This window comes from Euphorbia lathyris, chromosome 7 (assembly GCF_963576675.1).
Source record: "Euphorbia lathyris chromosome 7, ddEupLath1.1, whole genome shotgun sequence".
Lineage (NCBI taxonomy): Eukaryota > Viridiplantae > Streptophyta > Magnoliopsida > Malpighiales > Euphorbiaceae > Euphorbia > Euphorbia lathyris.
In genome coordinates, this window is record NC_088916.1 from 75,617,194 (window position 1) to 75,636,839 (window position 19,646).

The following is a 19,646-nucleotide window of genomic DNA, read 5'->3' on the forward strand; positions in this document are numbered from 1 at the left end:
TTAAGTATGGAAGTGAAATCGTCGGTTTTCGACCCGTCCTTTTCATCCCTTTTCTGCCTTATTTCAGGAAATTATCCTCCCAAACCAACCTTGGGGTTCCTTTTCATATTTTCTGACGTCATATTGGTGAGTTGCGCATGGATCCATAATGCATTCATAGCTCGCTGAAAGATGAAGGAATTTCTAGCACCCGATTAAAAGGCGGAAAACAATTTAATCAAAGAAAATATTTTGCCAAGATCAAACACGTAGATTAAGTTAGGAATAAAATACATTTCACCGAGGAGACATATACTAGAATTTAATTTAGTCGTTCCCTCTAAATAAGATTAAGAAGTTGATTCGAACTCCTCTATACCACTAATGTGGAGATGTATACTAGAACAATCCCATGTGCTAGTACTCCAAATTGAGAACACGAAAGAACAACGAACCTAACCCGAGGGAGAAGGGGCGGCTCCACTAGGGAGAGGAATTAATGAGAATAATTTTCTTAGGTTAGAAAAATCAATAATGAATCAATAAGTTCCAAATTTAATTCATGTATATATTTCTTTTAATCTAAACCTAATAAGAATCAACATAATAATCTTATTATTATAATTAGATTTAACTAATTAAAAATAATATCCAATTTATAGTTAATTAAGATCTAGGAAACAAATAAATCATCCATATTATCATAGGGTCCAATTTTTGCATAGGGAGAAAAAAGAATTAAAATCCAATTTTAACTCTTACATAAATCCTAATTCAAATTAGATTTATTTTTTCTCCTATTTTTAGGTTTAATCAAATCCTAATTTATATACATATTAATAATATCCTCTATATATATATATATATATATATATATATATATATATATATATATCATATTATATAACCAACTAGATGTTAAGTGTATATCTGATACCCTAATCTTTGCCTCACAAAGATAATTCAACGCACTCAGCTTTGGCACGACGCACATTTATCGATGTCATGACAAGATTCGTTTGAAGAGAACACTTTCCGATTTACTATTGAGGAATTTTATTTGATTTTATTGAAAGTAATTGTGCTTGCTTTCTCATTAATCTCAAAGGTATAAATAATATATTACAGGCTTAGGCTAAGGCTATAAAATAGGAGAAGATCACTCTAGAAGATACAGAGAATATTCACATAACAGAATAGGGAACAGAATAAAATATACAAGATATTTACATATCTAACATGCCCCCGCAGTCGAAGCTGGAGGTTTACGGATGCTTAGATTGTCTCGGAAATCATTGAAAAGAATTTATGGAAGTCCTTTAGTGAAGATGTCTGCAATTTGATAACGAGATGGCACATGGAGGACCGGACCTGTCCTCATGCGACTTTTTCTCGCACAAAATGAATGTCCATTTCAATATGTTTCGTTCGTTGATGTTGTACGGGATTGCCGAAAAGATAAACGGCACTGGTGTTGTCACAATACACAATTGTAGCCTTAGTACTTGGACAATGAAGTTCGGGCAGCAGATTACGAAGCCAACAAGATTCAGAAACCACATTTGCTACCCCCCCCCCCCCCGACACTCGGCCTCAGCACTAGAGCGAGAAAGAGTTGGTTGACGTTTTGAAGACCATGAGAGTAAGTTATCCCCCAAGAAAACACAATACCCGGATGTTGAACGTCTTGTGTTGGGACAATGATGCGGATTCCGTGAAGAACCCGATCTGAGGGATAAGTGTACCCCGTCGTTATCAAGTAATAAATTTCTGGTTTAAGTCCAGGTTATCGTCCACATGATTTATTTCTGCAAGTATCAAGCTACTAAGTCTCGGATGTTATCTAGGCTTAGGGGGTTTTGAGTTTGGTTTTGTTAAATTAATCTACTCCTAGGTTGAATTGTGCTAATCCTAGCTAAATTATCTAATTCTAACTAAGTTATCTAATTCTAGCTAAGTTATTCTAAGCCTAACTAAATTACTCTACCCCTAATTGATCTTTCATTAATGAAACTTATTCGAAGGAACATGGAATGATCGATAATAATTAAGATAGATTATCAAGTCTATTGAGTAAAACCTAATCCAAGTCACTTGTATTCAAGGCGATTAACCCTACTTACCCTCCTGAGGTTCCTAGCGCGTGATTCCCTAAGGCCGAAACTAGGTCTAAGGCTCAGTAAATTGGCGCTTAATCAACTAAGAGGTCGTCAATCTCCTAGGCTCTGACTAGGTCAGATTCAGCTCGCAATATGTGCCTACTAGATTTTGGGGCTTTTGAATGAGTTAAACCAATTGAATAAAGCGTAAGACAAGAATTAGACAATAAACATAGAACAAAACAAGAGCTAAATTATTATAAAGGCGAGATGATTGTCACAAGATACAATAAGACAAGTTCGGCAACTGTATCAAAGAGTACAAACATAGAAAGATGAAAGAAGATACAAAAATCCCTTTCAGGGAACCTGTTTACTCTGCAGCCGGCGATTTGATCTTAAGGACGGACCTTGATAATTCCTCGGTAGAAAGCTTTGAAGGAGCTTCAATGGAGTTTGAGGAAGATGGAGAAGATGGAGAGGAATTACAAGGGGAAAGCTTAAATAATTTACAAAAACGAAAGATCCCTAATTTACAATTGGAAATTCCTATTTATAGACGCGTCTCGGGCCTCGTTTTGACCTAATTTCGTGTCCTTGTTGGTGTAGGAAGACATGGGGCCGAATGTGGCTTTGTGGGGGCGAAATTGGTCTTTTTGACCAATTCCCGCAGGTCTGCTCGCCGAGCAGGAAAGGCTGCTCGCCGAGCAGAATTGCGACGAGCAGCCCCTGCTCGCCGAGCAGGCGCCTGGTGGCCTGCTCGGCGAGCAGAAATGGCCCGGGGGGCCCTGCTCGCCGAGCGTTTTCGCCCAAAGCGCGCTCGATCCGTGCCGGATGACTTCCAAACCCTTTTTCGTCCGAACTTACACCTGCACACGCATAAAAACTCCAGAAAACATTAGTCCAAAAGCCGAATTGATCCGTCAATCGCTTATTTTGAGCAAACGCTTCGTTTGGTGCGACTTTTGACGGACCAATTAGCTTCAAAAGATAACGGAATTCTAATATGCGTGTTATTTCGGCCGTATTTGCCTAAATTGATCACAAAACGAGCCTAAACGACGAAAAGTAAATAGAATGCTTCCAATTTCTAACTAACTCACACAAAAGCATTTAAATGCGAGAATTGCTCGCTTATTAGCCAAATAAACCTAAAAACCGTCCTAAAACCGTACCCAAAGATAGGGGTTTTTGACCCCTATCAAACCTCCTCGCACTTAAAACTTTACTTGTCCCCAAGTAAAGTAAAAAACTAAACCCGCCATCATAAGCAAGCTAGAAAACTTCCCAGTTTGACTAGGTGCTTGACACAATTTCGAGCATCTGTAATTACATGCATTCGGAAATACAAAGTAGAGACACGATATCCAAAAGCCGCATTTCAATTACAATAGGTCATAGTTTTAAGTAAAGGGACACATGTTCAATTGAACGAGCTTGAGGGGATCGCTAAGTAAAACACCTCACCATAGGTAGTTCACTCATTCACACAATTTTGGTGGCTAAAGTGTTTACTCTCGGCTTATATCTTGCTTAGGATTACGTTGATTTTGAACGTTCATCCGAGTTCCTCTACTATGCTATATGACTCCGATGATATCAAAAACAGCCTCTAATTGGGGTTGTAATGTGGTTAGAGGGTTAAAGGTACAACAAAGGTTAAGTGTTCTAGCGCTACAACAACAAAGTTTAAATGGCTTTAGCAAATATGAAGTGATTGAGCTTTTTATTCGTCCCTTATTGTTTTCTTTTTGGGATGTTTTCTTTGAGACGTTTTTGATTTTTCTAAGAACTGGGGAATGGAGTTCTTCCCTTTTGTTCGTCTCTTTTCTTTTCTTTTTCTTTTTCTGTTTTTCTTCTTCTCTTTTTTTTTCTTTTGGAATAGTGATGCTCATTCACTTCTTAGCCTTTTGGCTTGCTACTATAATGCCATAAACAACGATAAAGCGCTAGAGAAAAACAAAGGCTCAATTTGAGCTTTGCAAAAACAAAGGTTAAGTAGCGAATCAAGTTGTGGTTCGCAAAAACGGGTTAGAACGAAAGAAAAATCTACAAACTACAAAAATGTCGGCTCAAAGGGGCTTCCTAGAGTGGATGAAAAAGAAAAACAAGGTAAAGAAAAGGTTAATTCTAATGAGGCTGATTCATCGTTTATCATCTCAAATCATTGCATGTAGGTTCAACACAGTATTAGGTGCAAAATCTGTAATCTTCCACAAGTCAAAGCATTCACACAAAAATGTCAAGAAAAAGAGCTTTTTGATGTTCGCTCTTAGGCTCAAATTCAGCTCACAATTCTTTGGGTTTCAATTTGTGTTTACTAGTTTTCCCCAAACTCAAGTTTAATATCACATGCCTTCAATTCTTAAGTTATCTACCTAAGTAATGATTTTAGCATTTCTTCAAAAGTAGGGTCTAAATGCAAACTGTAGCTCATGCTTTTACAGATACAAGAGTTGTGTCCTACGCCTAAACTAGTTGTCATGCAATTTTAGATTCGGTTTTCAGCCCTTAAAGACAAATAACGAAGTTTAGATTCGAAGGAGGTTCACGGTTTTAGGTCCTAAATATGCAAAAACATAATAAAACGCCAAAACGCAAACCTAAACTAGACACGACGCAACAAAAATTTAAAAATTTATACAATTTTTGTAAGTTTGTCTACCCCTCCTCCTCACACTTAAAATATGCAATAAGTTCCAACATTGCATTATAGATCATGAAATACGAGTGTAAAAAGTTAGGGTGGAAAAGACAACTTACTGATCGGCCGGGGGGTAAGGCCAAGGCATGTTGTAGCACTCGCAGTAATCAGCCGCTACGTATTCAAGACCCGAAAGCCTTCGGTCCATATTCTGCTCAAAGTTGGTGAACCGTTGGTCCATCTGTTGAACAGTGTTAAAAGTCCGAAGGTTAAGATCCCGCATTTCTGCCATCATGGTGTTGATGGCTTGGAACTGGCCTCCGTCCCCGATGCTTGGTGTTCCCTTTGGTCTCCTGCCGTTGCAGGTTCTTCTTCCTCAGGTTCTTTATCCCTTCTCTGTTGTGGAACTCGTGCTCTTTTTCTTCCTCCTCCGCTGGAGCTCGCTCCTCCAGTTGGGTTCCTGTTTAAAACTTCTTGAAAAGTAGATTTCCCCAAAAACTTGGAGTTTAGCATAGTAGGATAAATAGCAATTTTGGGATTATCTAAGTTCTTGAATTGGCTCTCAAGCAGGTTGGTCACTAGATGCCCAAGGCCTAGGGAACCACGTTTTCTACTTGTTTGGCTCGAGAAGCCTTCAAATACGGCCTTGACAGTGTCCACGGGTTTGTGGTTGGCCACACACCATAATATGAGCAATTCCGTCTTTGAGACTTTATTGCTCTCGTTTTTGCCCAACAAGTTATGGGCCACAAACTTGTGGACGAGATTGAGAAGCGAGTCTCGGAGAGCGCCCGGGCTAGCAGTCTGGGAGTTAAAGCTTGATATGCCTGTGAGTTGCTCCCAAGCTATATCTTTTGTTAGAGGCAATTCAAAGTCTGAGATTGCCTCTGGGTGATTATAAACCCCTATTAAGGCTGCTAGTGTGGTAGCATCAATGCGGTAAGGTTTACCGTTTAACCTAAAGGAATGCTTCCCACCGCCCAAGGGTAGCTCCTTTTTCCAAGTTGTCAAGAATTCTATGGTGAAATTGTGATAAACCAGAGTCTGGGTTGTGGCTAGTCTATACCAGCCGTGGAATTTGAGGAGTTCATTGAAATCCTTCTTTAGACCTAGACTCGATAAATAGGTTTGATCGACAATTATATGTGTAGCAAGGTCTTGCTTGGAAAACCTATCATACAAAAGACCCTCACGCTCATCAATAAGGCCAAAGGGTGGATCATACTTAGCTTGGAGGCTTTCATCGAACTCGACCTCCGATTCGGCTTCGTTCTCGACGACGATCTTAGCTTTTCCTTTCCGACCCATATTTCCTGAGGAATAGACCAAAAATGGGAGAGTTACAAAATATTCTCAAGCTTCAACATAAACCCCCAATAAATCATTCATAGGCATAATCATAGCTTTAGGCACTTAGGGACTAAATCATAAGCATTTGGTCTTCTAAGTTTTTTACCCGAAATTCACAAAATTCATGCAAAATTGGAGATACCCAATGACTAAAACACAAAAAGAATGCAATTCCCAACCTTTTTGACAAGTTTCTAACTATAAATTGAATAGTTGAACTTTGAGTTTAAATGGGGATTTTGCCCAAATTGAGCAATTTCTCCAAATATTCACAAATTAGGAATAAAAATCACACCCAAACTATAGATTAATCATTATGTTAACATAAATTGCAAGGAAATCAAGAATTTAGAAGCAAACAAGACATTAATTTGAGAAAAGGGGAAAAACCCAAAACTTAGGTTTTCCTTAAATCTCAAAAATTATCACCCTAAGCTAAAATCTAGGCCTACAAACATGTTAGAAATCAAAAATAGGTAAAGATTCATACCTTATATCTTGAATTCGGGTTAGAATGAAGGATTTGGGGGGTTAGGTTTTGAAGAAGCAAAAGAGAAGGAGAAGAATGAAAAGAAAAAAAATTGTGATAAAAAAGAAAAGAAAGAAGAGAGAAGGGAAGAAGAAGGTAGGGAAGGGGATGATGAGTCATCCCCCCCTTTTTTTGTTTTTTTTTTCTTTTTCTTATTCTTTTCCTTCTTTCATATTTTTTTTGGCTCGGGATTTTTAAAATCCCGAACAGCCCTTGTCGGATGAGCCGGCTGGCTCGGCCGACCAACCCGGTGAGTTGGGCAGTGCCCAATTCGGCTAGGCTGGGCGAAATTTTTTTTTTTTTTTGTTTTGATAGAGTGCGGGGGAACAAAGTTTGACAGTAAACATAAACGAGATCAAAATTTAATTAACCAAAAATAATAAAAGGAAATAAGAGCAAAAGATAAAAACGAGAAAAGAAAATGCAGAATCAAATTGTTCAAACTTTGGATTAAAACCGAGGGGGACCCGATTTCTCCCCCTTACTCAATCCTTTCTCAGGATCTTTGGATTCTTCTCCGTTGTGCTCGGGAGAGAACCCTGTGGCCTTTCCTGCCTGTCCCTATTAATCTGAGCCACCTGATTGCTCAAGTCCTTGCAGAAGGCTTCGTTGTTGGCAAGCCTAGCTGAGATCTCCTTCAGAAGAGTGATCACTTCGTCAGATTCCTTAGGGTGTTGCATTGGCCCTTGATTTTGCTGTTGGTATGGGGGCATGCCAAGCCCTTGCTCTCTATGCTCTTGAACAAATCCGTTAGGAGGTCGGAGCACATTCTGATTTGAATTCCCGTAAGAGAGGTTCGGGTGCTGAGGCCTCCTGTAGTTGCCATTGTTGTTGTAGGAGTTGTAGTTGTTGGGGTTACCGTTGTTGTAATTCTGATTGTATCTTGGTTGCCCCCCAACATAATTTACCATCTCCACCCCATCTCCAGCGAAAGGGCTACCTGCTTGACAATTCTTACCATTGTGGTCACCGCCACAGTGCACACAGGTGGGAGGTCGGCTAAGCGTAGCCAACAGTACATCCATCTTCCTACTCAAATCTGCAACAACTGGATTTTGCTCCTGTTCTTCCACAGCAAATACCCGCTGCCTAGTGGGGCCGGCGAGCTTCTGTTCTTGCCACTGCACACTCTTTCTGGCCAGCTCATTGATCATGTCATATGCCTCTGCTGCTGTCTTTCTAAACAAATCTCCACCCGCTGCGGAGTCAATAATGGCTCTGTTGGTGGGTGTCAGTCCGTGATAGAAGACGCTCACTAATTGATGCTTGGGTATGTCATAATGAGGGCACATGCGTAGCATTTTCCTGAATCGAGTCCAAGATGTGTGGAGCGCCTCATGTTCAGGTTGGTGGAAGGATGTGATCTCACCCCTGAGCATTGCTGTTTTTGAGGGAGGGAAGTAGTAGGACAAGAATTCCTTCTCCAACCCTGCCCATGTTGTGATTGAACCAGGCTCCAGTGTTCTCAGCCATTCCAAAGCTTGCCCCGTCAGAGAGAATGGGAAAAGTTTCAGTCTAGCAGCATCTTGGGGGACCCCGTTGGTCCTTGCAGTGTCTGCGCACATTAGGAAGCGATCCAGATGATCATTCGGGCTTTCATGTGCTTCTCCTCCAAACAATCCAGTCTGTTGGATCAAGTGAATTATACCAGACTTGATTTCGTATGTGTTTGCCGGAATGTTTGGAGCAGCAATGCCTGACAGATGCTGATGTCGGTGGGGTGCCAGGATCTCACTCATCAGACGAGTGTCGCTCTCTGGTCCGGTGTTCTCATTGTTCCGTTCATTGTCAGTCATCTTGACGGGCTCGATAGGCTCGATGATCTCGTCTTGCTTCAGCTTTCCGATCTGTTTGCTCCTGCGAAGAGTACGTTCAAGTTCAGGGTTAAGAGGGACAACCGGTATTTTTGCTGATCTCGTAGGCATACGCTGAGAAAAGATAAATACAGAAATAAATGAAAGCTGAAAGAAAATCATACAAATCATACAGTTTTGTACAAGTATAAGAATGGTGCAGATAAACATATACAGACACGTATAGGTGAAGTTGATAGCTACATATTCGTACAAACGAATATACACAAGCGTAAGTATAAATAAGGATGGCTATCATAAATGAGTATATATAAATAAGTGTATACAAACAAATATAATCGGTATAGGTATGTAGTACAAAGAATCATGATTATAAACAAGTATATATGATATTAACAAGGAAAGTATTCACAAAGAATGCCTAAACTAACAAGTTGACCTTTGGTTCGATATTGCAGAAGAAATAAATCCCCGGCAACGGCGCCAAAAACTTGATGCGGATTCCGTGAAGAACCCGATCTGAGGGATAAGTGTACCCCGTCGTTATCAAGTAATAAATTTCTGGTTTAAGTCCAGGTTATCGTCCACAGGATTTATTTCTGCAAGTATCAAGCTACTAAGTCTCGGATGTTATCTAGGCTTAGGGGGTTTTGAGTTTGGTTTTGTTAAATTAATCTACTCCTAGGTTGAATTGTGCTAATCCTAGCTAAATTATCTAATTCTAACTAAGTTATCTAATTCTAGCTAAGTTATTCTAAGCCTAACTAAGTTACTCTACCCCTAATTGATCTTTCATTAATGAAACTTATTCGAAGGAACATGGAATGATCGATAATAATTAAGATAGATTATCAAGTCTATTGAGTAAAACCTAATCCAAGTCACTTGTATTCAAGGCGATTAACCCTACTTACCCTCCTGAGGTTCCTAGCGCGTGATTCCCTAAGGCCGAAACTAGGTCTAAGGCTCAGTAAATTGGCGCTTAATCAACTAAGACGTCGTCAATCTCCTAGGCTCTAACTAGGTCAGATTCAGCTCGCAATATGTGCCTACTAGATTTTGGGGCTTTTGAATGAGTTAAACCAATTGAATAAAGCGTAAGACAAGAATTAGACAATAAACATAGAACAAAACAAGAGCTAAATTATTATTAAAGGCGAGATGATTGTCACAAGATACAATAAGACAAGTTCGGCAACTGTATCAAAGAGTACAAACATAGAAAGATGAAAGAAGATACAAAAATCCCTTTCAGGGAACCTGTTTACTCTGCAGCCGGCGACTTGATATTAAGGACGGACCTTGATAATTCCTCGGTAGAAAGCTTTGAAGGAGCTTCAATGGAGTTTGAGGAAGATGGAGAAGATGGAGAGGAATTACAAGGGGAAAGCTTAAATAATTTACAAAAACAAAAGATCCCTAATTTACAATTGGAAATTCCTATTTATAGACGCGTCTCGGGCCTCGTTTTGACCTAATTTCGTGTCCTTGTTGGTGTAGGAAGACGTGGGGCCGAACGTGGCTTTGTGGGGGCGGAATTGGTCTTTTTGACCAATTCCCGCAGGTCTGCTCGCCGAGCAGGAAAGGCTGCTCGCCGAGCAGAATTGCGACGAGCAGGCTCCTGGCGCCCTGCTCGGCGAGCAGGCTCCTACTCGCCGAGCAGGCCTCTGGCGGCCTGCTCGGCGGGCAGGCCACCAGGGGCCTGCTCGGCGAGCAGAAATGGCCCGGGGGGCCCTGCTCGCCGAGCGTTTTCGCCCGAAGCGCGCTCGATCCGTGCCGGATGACTTCCAAACCCTTTTTCGTCCGAACTTACACCTGCACACGCATAAAAACTCCAGAAAACATTAGTCCAAAAGCTGAATTGATCCGTCAATCGCTTATTTTGAGCAAACGCTTCGTTTGGTGCGACTTTTGACGGACTAATTAGCTTCAAAAGATAACGGAATTCTAATATGCGTGTTATTTCGGCCGTATTTGCCTAAATTGATCACAAAACGAGCCTAAACGACGAAAAGTAAATAGAATGCTTCCAATTTCTAACTAACTCACACAAAAGCATTTAAATGCGAGAATTGCTCGCTTATTAGCCAAATAAACCTAAAAACTGTCCTAAAACCGTACCCAAAGATAGGGGTTTTTGACCCCTATCAGACAACCCCCCCCTCCATAATCAGCATCAGTATAGGAGAATAGATCAGAAACAGGTGATTTATAGAGATGGAGTCCAAGGTTGAGTGTACCTTTAATGTAGCGAAGAATTCGTTTTAGTCCTGTCATGTGGTCTTCCTTTGGGTCATGCATATGGAGGCAAATTTTTTGAACAGCGTAAAAAATGTCCGATCTTGTGAAGGTGAGGTATTGAAGACCACCGGCCAGGCTGCGGTATTGAGTGGGATCTGGGTAGGAATTGCCAGAAAGGATGCTTAATTTGCTCTTGGTGTCAATAGGAGTGGGGCACGGTTTGCAAGAGTCCATGCCTGCCTTTTAAAGGAGTTCCTGTGCATATTTGTGCTGACAGAGAAAAAGGCTGTCTTTGTGACGGGTAATAGCAATACCTAAGAAGTAGCTCAAGGGCCCCAAATCTTTCATTGCAAATTCAGAGGCAAGGAGTGACATTATTGATATCCGAAGGTGATCAGAAGATGTGGTAAGAATTATATCATCAACATAAAGTAAGATATAATCAATGTCAGTACCATGATTAAAAATAAATAGAGAGTTGTCACAAGTGCTATGTTTGAATCCAATTGTGGAAACAAAATTGGCAAACCGTTGGTAACAAGCACGGGGAGCATGTTTGAGACCATAAATGGATTTCTTAAGCATGAAGACATGAGTAGGAAATTGTGGATCCCGAAAACCCGGCGGTTGCTGCATATAGACTGTCTCCTATAGGTGCCTATGTAAGAAAGTGTTTTGGACATCTAGTTGGTGAATTGGCCAAGATTTGGAGATTGCAATACTGAGAACAGTCGAATTGTCGCGAGTTTGACGACTGGACTGAAAGTTTCATCACAGTCGACACCAACCTGCTGAGACCTGCCATCACAAACAAGACGAGCTTTGTATCGCTCAAAGGTACCATCAGAATGTCTTTAATTCGATAAATCCACATTGAACGGGTTATATTAGCATGAGTTGGACGGGGCACCAAATCCCACGTCTTATTTTTAATAAGTGCACTATATTCATCTATCATGGCCTCTTTCTAATTCGGGTTCGATAAAGCTTCTTTGAGGTTTTTAGGAAGAGGGGATGGTGCCACTGAGGTGGTTAAGCTAAGAGGAGCTTTGTGTTTGGTGATGCCATGCATGCTGCGTGTGGTCATGGTTCATGTTTGGGTGGGTGGGGGTATAGTGTGTAGTTGAGGAGGCTGTATTGTAGTGCATATAGGAGATGGAGAGGGCAGGGCATCACGACTTATAGGTGTGGAAAGGGGGATAAATGTTGGGGATGTGGCTAGAGTGGGTGAGGAAGGTGGATGTGTTTAGTTTGGCCTAATGGGGGCTGGTTGAGTAGGAGTTGGTGGTACGGGTAAGTCTTGGGCAAGACTAAGGTTATGCAACAGGAAAGGGTGGATATCAGTATTGGCAGCTATAGTTGGCGTAGGAGAGGAAGCTTTATGTTTAGCAAAAGGGAATTCTTTTTCATTAAAAATCACATGTTTGGAAGTTATAATTTTACCACTATTTATGTCATAACATTTATAACCGCGATGGGTTTGTGGGTAACCGAGAAAGACACATGGGGTGGATCGAGGCTGAAGTTTGTTTATGCTAGTGGAAGGGAATAGTGGGTAATAGAGGCACCCAAAGACTTAAAGGTTAGTGTATGAGGGATTCTGATTGTATAAGAGTTGTGTGGGGGAGGAATTGGACAAGAGTTTGCTTGGTAGTATATTGAGATGGTAGGTGGTCATAGCCAAGGCGTGATGCCAAAAGGAGAGAGGTAAGGAAGCATGTGTCAAAAGTGTCCGAATGAGATTGTTGATGGTGCGTACTTTTCGTTCCGCTTTGCCATTTTGAGGGGATGTGTGTGGGCAAGAGAAGAGAAAAATCATACCATTATTTTGACAAAAGATATGAAAGGAGTTATTATTGAATTCTCTACCATTGTCACATTGCAGACACTTAATCTTTCTATGAAATTGAGTATGTATAAAATTGGTAAAAGAGTCAAAAATAGAGTAAACTTGTGATTTTTGTCCAATAGGGAAAGTCCAAAGAAAATTACTGTAATCATCAAGAAATAAGACATAGTATTTGTGTCCAGCATAACTCAAAATTGGAGAAGTCCATAAATCACTGTGCACAATATCAAATGGCGTAACAGTACAATTAGAAGATGGATAGAAAGGCATTTTAATCATTTTGCCAGTCAAACAAGAATCACAGAAGGAGGAATTCGAACTTTTATTACAAGTAATAAAGTTTTTATTATTCAAAAATTGCAAGATAGCAGTTCTTGGATGGCCCAAATGGTTATGCCATAAATCAAAAGATAAAGTAGTAAAGGGAGGAGCTAGTGGCGGTTTAGATTGCAGTAGGATGGTGAGGGGATAAAGGTCGCCAGTGCTATTACATCGCATGAGAGGAGTTGTTGTCTGTAGTTCCTTCACAGTAAAACCAAATGGATCAAACTTAATGGAAACATTGTTATCTTTAGTGAAGCGACACACATAAATCAAATTTTTAATCAATTTGGGAGCATGCAGGACATTATTTGGAGTCATAGGGGGGTATGGGAAGGGGAGGTTAGCTTTACCAAAACCATGAATTGGAATTTCTTGGTCACTACCCACAATAATAGAAGAATTAGTGCGCATATTAAAATAGGACGAGAGATTACCTGGTGTGGCTGTCATGTGAAAGGTTGCTCTTGTGTCCATATACCAAGGGGTATCCAGAACATTTAATATCATAGTGTGCATAGCTTCTTCAATATCAGTAGGTGCATATGTTGATGGCGGAGAGCTATGTGTAGTATATGCCTGCTGAGGACGGCTGCCAAGTATGCCAGGCTGTGAAGTTACTGGTCTTGCCCAAGAGGATGTTGGATATGGGCAAGGTGGAGGAGTCCAAGAGGTCCACTGTTGGTATGCTGCCCAATGAGGGGTTGTCATATTCTAACCACGAGGTGGAGATTGACGGTAATTTCCGCCATATGAATTATTGGAGCGTCCTCGGCCTCGATAACTGGAGAATCTACCTCGGTGGTTGAAGCGAGGCTGATTCCGTCGAGGTGCAGAATTATGTCGTCCAGCAGACTGTTCAGTATTGAAAGGGGATTTGGACATATCAGATTCAGTAGTTGTGAGAAGGGCGGCGCTGACGGAGGTTACGACAATTGATGCTTGTTTTGCTTTGCAGGTTTCCTCAAGAATAAGGCGAGATCGAGCTTCATAAAATGGAGGGAGAGGGATGCTTTGTTGCAGAATGGTAGCCACACCATCATAGTTTTCATTCAATGCTGCAATTAATTGCAGCACTAATCGTTGATCGGAGACCGGAGCATCAACATTAGCAAGTTGATCAGAAAGTATCTTTAATTCTTGACAATAAGCAGAAATATTAGGGAAATCATCAAGTTTGACGCGAGTAAATTGGTTTTTGAGATAGAGAACTCGAGTGTGTTTGTTATCCTGAAAGATTCCTTCTAATATTTCCCATGTTTTCTGAGCAGTGGCATTAGGTTGAATGATTGTATTGAGAAGATCCCTTGAAATAGTGCCATAGATCCATTGAAGGACGACGGCATCAAGACGAGACCAGAGATCATCATCGTCTGCATCATCAGTGTTTTCGGCATTGGTGGTATTTGTAGCCACAGTTATTTTTTTAGGAGGCATGATGTGATCTATGACTTGATAGACGCGTCAATGAATCTTGAAAAGTTCCGCCCAAAAGGAGTACTAGATGTTTTCCATTTCAAGGGTAATAGTAATAAATTTTTTGATGTTGTTGACGGCTAGGGCAGGATGAAATTTTGATTTGTCAGCCATGGGGGAAAGAGAAAGAAGGGATTGATTTCAGGAAGAAGAAGATTTGATTAATTTGATTGCAGTCGCCTTAAAGAAGCACAGAAGAACAATTTTAATTGGAGATAGGAATTGAAGACAGAGGTCGGCGGGAGCAAGAAGAAGAGAAGGAGAAGTTTGCAGGATCAAGAAAAAGAAATTAGGTTTAAGGCTCTGATACCATGAAAGTAATTGTGCTTGCTTTCTCATTAATCTCAAAGATATAAATAATATATTATAGGCTTAGGCTAAGGGCTATAAAATAGGAGAAGATCACTCTAGAAGATACAGAGAATATTCACATAATAGAATATGGAACATAATAAAATATACAAGATATTTGCATATCTAACATTTATTAGCGGCTTTTAAAACCGCTTATAAGACTCATGGATTTTTTACACGTGATGAGAATGAAAAAAATAAATTGATACTGAAAAGTAAAAGCAAATGACATGGTATTACAACCTAGAAAAAATTCTAAACTTCTTAGAATCTTCAATCTCATGTCTCCAACTCCAACTGTGGGCCTGGGCCTAGGCTTCTAGATTGGACTACATTGCATACCATATATATCACTCATAACATTAGAGGCTATGTTTACTTTTTCTTTTTATAAAGTAGGGCTTACTTTGTGTATTTTTATTATTGAATAATTCATCCAATGGTAAAAACACAAAAAGTAAACCTTATTTTGTCAAATATAGAAGACACCTAACATTTAATATAATATAAAAACGTATTGTTTTATTTAAAACATGTCATGACCTATTTAATTAAAATTGGGTACTTCAAATCTTCCAAGATCAATCGAATGATCTATTTATCCAATAAATGATTCGAATATGTAACTAGAACATTCTATGCCTTATAAACTTTCTTAGTTCAACTTCTTAAAAAAAAAAAAGTCTTTCTTTAAAAATTTTAAAACCAAATAATTAAACCTTGAAAACTTAGTTGGAATTTTAATTTTGAAATTCACATTTTTATTATAGACTTTTATTAATGGAATTTTAATTTATCCTTAACAGATTCATTTAAACCAAAATTACGAAAAAAATAAAAGCCAATTTGAATCAATTTACATTCATACTCAAAAATCATTCAACAGAAATGAAAAAAAAAAGTTTTTGTTTCAGTTTTTCACACTTGCCAGCTTTTCACGGTTTTCTATTTTTGCGTTTTGCCATTTTTCATATGTTTTCCGTTTCACACTTTTCTTATTTTTATGTTTTTCACATTTTAATGTTATTTTCATTTTTTAGTGTTTTAATCATTTTCACATTTTTTGTCTCTCGTTTTTTCACGTTTACCATTTTTTTTACCTAAGTTGTTTATTGTATAGGTTTTTTTTTTTTTTGAATAAAACCGAACTCTTTATTAGCTAGAATCAGCAAGAAGAATCGAAACCAAAAATGGGGGAGTGTCAAACCACTCACTACGAACAGACGAAGAACTAACTGCTCTAGCAAGACTATGAGCCGCAAAGTTCGCTGAACGTTTTACAAACGAGACGGTAACATTACCTATCTCATGAATTAAATCTAAACATTCACTAACAATATCAGACATATAGGAACAATTTTGAGACTTGTGATTAATGTCTTGTACTACCACCAAACAGTCAGATCGAATATCAATATTCCTAAATCTGCTTCCCTTCAACCAGGACAATGCCTCCTTAATCGCCATTGCTTCCGCCACAGCAGGCTCAAAATACCCTTCAAGTTTTCCATGACTAGCATAGACGCAATCCCCCTGATTATTACGAATAAGGAAGCCGAACGAACAAAAATTCCCCTCACTGAACAACTCAGCATCCACGTTACAGGCAAAATTCCCAACTTCTGGTCTGATCCATCTGTTTACGCTACCATCGGTGGGCTTAATCTCAACATGTCGCAATTCCAATGCAGTCTGCCATTCCGAGTAATCCTTAGCAGCAGCTCTAACCACTTCAATTGAAGAATCACGACGGTGGTTCCAAACTTGACGGTTTCTATTTTTCCAAATATGCCAAAGATTATAAAAAATCTTACATGTTAGTCGCTGGTCTACAATTGATAACACGCTTTCAATCCACTCAACCGTATCAAGAACTGTATTCATCCTATCATCCTCAAAAAATAAATCCCAAACTTATCTGACCTCATGACAATGAATAAGTGCATGAATCTCATCCTCATTATGTTCATCACAGAGCGGACAAATTGGGAATAAATCGCTATGCCGAGCTTGTAAATTACACATGACAGGTAAGCAACCAGATAGAATTCTCCATACCAGATTCTTCAGTTTGGGTGCAATGTGAAGTTTCCACAAACTCTTCCATTGTATAGGTTATAGTTGGATCAAACAAAATAAAAAAAAATGGATGAGAAAGTCTGAACTGAAGAAAAGGTTTAGAAAGATGTTATATTCTTTTAAAGGGTAAATTACATACGAGATGTATAGCTTTTACCTCATATCATATTTTAGTATATAACCTTAATTTTTAATACAAAAGTACCCCACTTTATGGTACAACCAGTCAACTTAAATTAATATAAGTTTACAATTTCGTTCGTGATTATAATACTTTACGTTCTATTTTTTAAAAATGATATGCAAACTCATCATGTTGATTTATTGAAAAAATTTCGATAAAAATACTTTTCATATATTTTGGACAAAATGGTTAAGATTAGGGTTTTGGTTGTCGCGATTTTACCAAAATCATCAACATGGGTAGCAAACTACCAGCCGAGAAATTTTACAGTATATCCGAAGTAATACACCCGACCAAGGTTGTAAAAAACGCTAGGTACTAGTCGGGCGAACAGGGCCCTCGGAGATTAGTCGGAATTAATCGAATTTGTAATTGTGTGTTTTTAATTTGTTAATCAACAAATTATTATATAAATTCAATTAAAATATGTACTATACTATCTAAAAATAATAATATAAAATTATTTAATATAGAAAAACATGTATATTTGTAACATATATCTAAAAAATTGTACAAACATCAACATTTCAACAACAATATCATTGAAACAACTTAAAATTGAATTATAATAAACCAAAAAAATAAATTCATAATAAAAATTATTTTTGTTCATTGTCGCTTAGGTGGTATCTAAACGGTCTAGGTGGCGTTAAGGCGGCCTAGGCGGAGACAAGACGGCTAAAAATCACCTAGGATTCAATAAAACGCCTAGAGGGACTCATTGGAGAAAATCACGGCGGATTCTCAATTTCGAGCGCCTAGGCGGGACCTAGGCAGTCCAGGCGGCCTTCGTTTCGAACATTGCACCCGATCAATGAAAATCATTTTGAAATGTCACTACATGGGCATGATGGTGGACATTTAAATTGTTCGCAAGTATTACTCCGGGAATATCCTAAAATTTTCCCTACCAGTGACTTCCAAGATTCACTAACAGACAGTTTCATAGAGTTTTCCAACTAAAACTGGATAAATTTCATCAATGGTGTACAACTTTTACCCTATTTCACACTTTAGTGTACAACCTTCAATTTGTCTCACTAATATGTACGAACTTATATAGGTGACTTCCCACTTTAGTGTATAGCCGGTTAAAATGACCGGTCAACCTAAAGTCAACCTGACAGCTCATCATTTTTTTCTTATCCATTGATAAAAAGGGACCCACACATGATATAATTACAAAACTACCCTTATTTCTAAATAAAAAAATACTATCTCTCTTCATCTTTCCCTTTTTTTTCTCTCTATCTTTCCTTTTTGTTTTGTCTGTAAATGCTTTCTCTCTCTAACTCCTCTCTCTTTCTTCTAACGTTGAATTACCAATTGAGTATAATTTTATTTTCTTAGACCTGTAATAAGTAATAAAAATCTAAATTGAATTCAAAACAGATGAGCCATAGAACAAAATCCTGGAAATAAACAACAAAGCATCTTCATTGTTTCTGCTATAAAAAAAATTCAACAATGGTTGATTTCCAAGCCTGCGTCATGCTCTTTCTTGTGTGGTTAATCTCAACCTTGCTATTTCGAGCAATCATATCCAAAACACGACCAAAATCTAAACTTCCACCTTCTCCAACCTTGTTATGGCGAAAGAATTCCTGAAAATGCAAATAGTTCTGCAGTCCGTCGTCGACAGCGGCCATCCAGTGGTTGACTTATGACGGCGATTTAGACTTCAATTTTTGTTCTTATTGGGCTTATTGGAAAAGTTCATGAAATAGATATGAATGACACAGCTTCTAGGGCAGAAAATGGTGGAGCAGTTTGCTGAATTGAGGGAAGAAGTGATAAGGGATTTTTTGAAATTGATGTTACTCCACCTTTTCTTCTTCGTTTCTCGGCGATTTCTTTACTAAAAGTGCAGAAACTTGAAGGAAAATCCTAAATTTCATCATGTTTACAAGTTACTCTCTATTGGTCATAAAATTGTAATGGAGATCATTAATTACCTCTAATTTCAAACAATGAATCATTCTGTATGTTCCCAATTTGAAATTGAACTACAATGAGTTCCTTCTCAGTTCTCACAAAAATCAGCCCCCCAAATCCACACTTAACCCTAAACCATTTTTTGGATTAGACAGTTCAAACGAATACAATGATGCTGCAAAACAATATGTCACTCAATTTAATCCTTCACCCAATGTAATCCCGCCCAAATGGGATCATTGCTTCAAGATCTTCATTTTTTGTATAATCATGGGAGCTGGAAGTGCTTTTATTTTATGGCTCATCTTGTGCTTTGAATTCAGTTTTTATTACTTATTACATGTCCAAAAAAATAAAATTATACTCAAGGTCAACATTTGAAGATAGAGAGGAACTAGAGAGAAAGAATTTGCAGACTAAAAAAAAAGAGAGAAAGAGATAGTGTTTTTTCATTTAGGAAAGAGGGTATTTTTATAATTAGACCATGTGTGGGTCCCATTTTTATAAATGGGTAAGAAAAAAATGATGAGCTGTCGCGTTGACTTTGGGTTGACCGGTCATTTTAACCGGCCATACACCAAAGTGGAAAGTCACCTATAAGTTCGTACATATTAGTGAGACAAATTGAAGGTTGTACACCAAAGTGTGAAATAGGACAAAGGTTGTACACCATGGATGAAATTTACCCACTAAAACTTCATGGAGTTTTCCAACTACTAGCGAGTAGTCAAGCCCCTATGATCCCCTTGGATCCAGCACTAATACCTACTATTCAAAGTAAAACAGTAAAAA

At 38.7% G+C, this 19,646-nt stretch overlaps 1 protein-coding gene across 1 annotated transcript; it reads right to left on the reverse strand.

Moving 5' to 3' along the window:
• Window positions 1-2,925: 2,925 nt before the first annotated feature.
• LOC136200913 (uncharacterized) lies at window positions 2,926-6,613 on the reverse strand. Its single transcript, XM_065991417.1, has 2 exons — window positions 6,563-6,613; window positions 2,926-6,035 (listed from the first exon to the last, which is right to left on the reverse strand). The coding sequence occupies exon 2, from the start codon at window positions 6,028-6,030 to the stop codon at window positions 5,014-5,016; it is 1,017 nt and encodes a 338-aa protein (XP_065847489.1). The 5' UTR covers window positions 6,031-6,035; window positions 6,563-6,613; the 3' UTR covers window positions 2,926-5,013.
• Between the last annotated feature and the right edge of the window lie 13,033 nt (window positions 6,614-19,646).

What these genes read in the sequence shown, in the direction of transcription:
- LOC136200913 (XM_065991417.1), bottom strand. Translation starts at nt 6,030, where the DNA reads ATGGGTCGGAAAGGAAAAGCTAAGATCGTCGTCGAGAACGAAGCCGAA.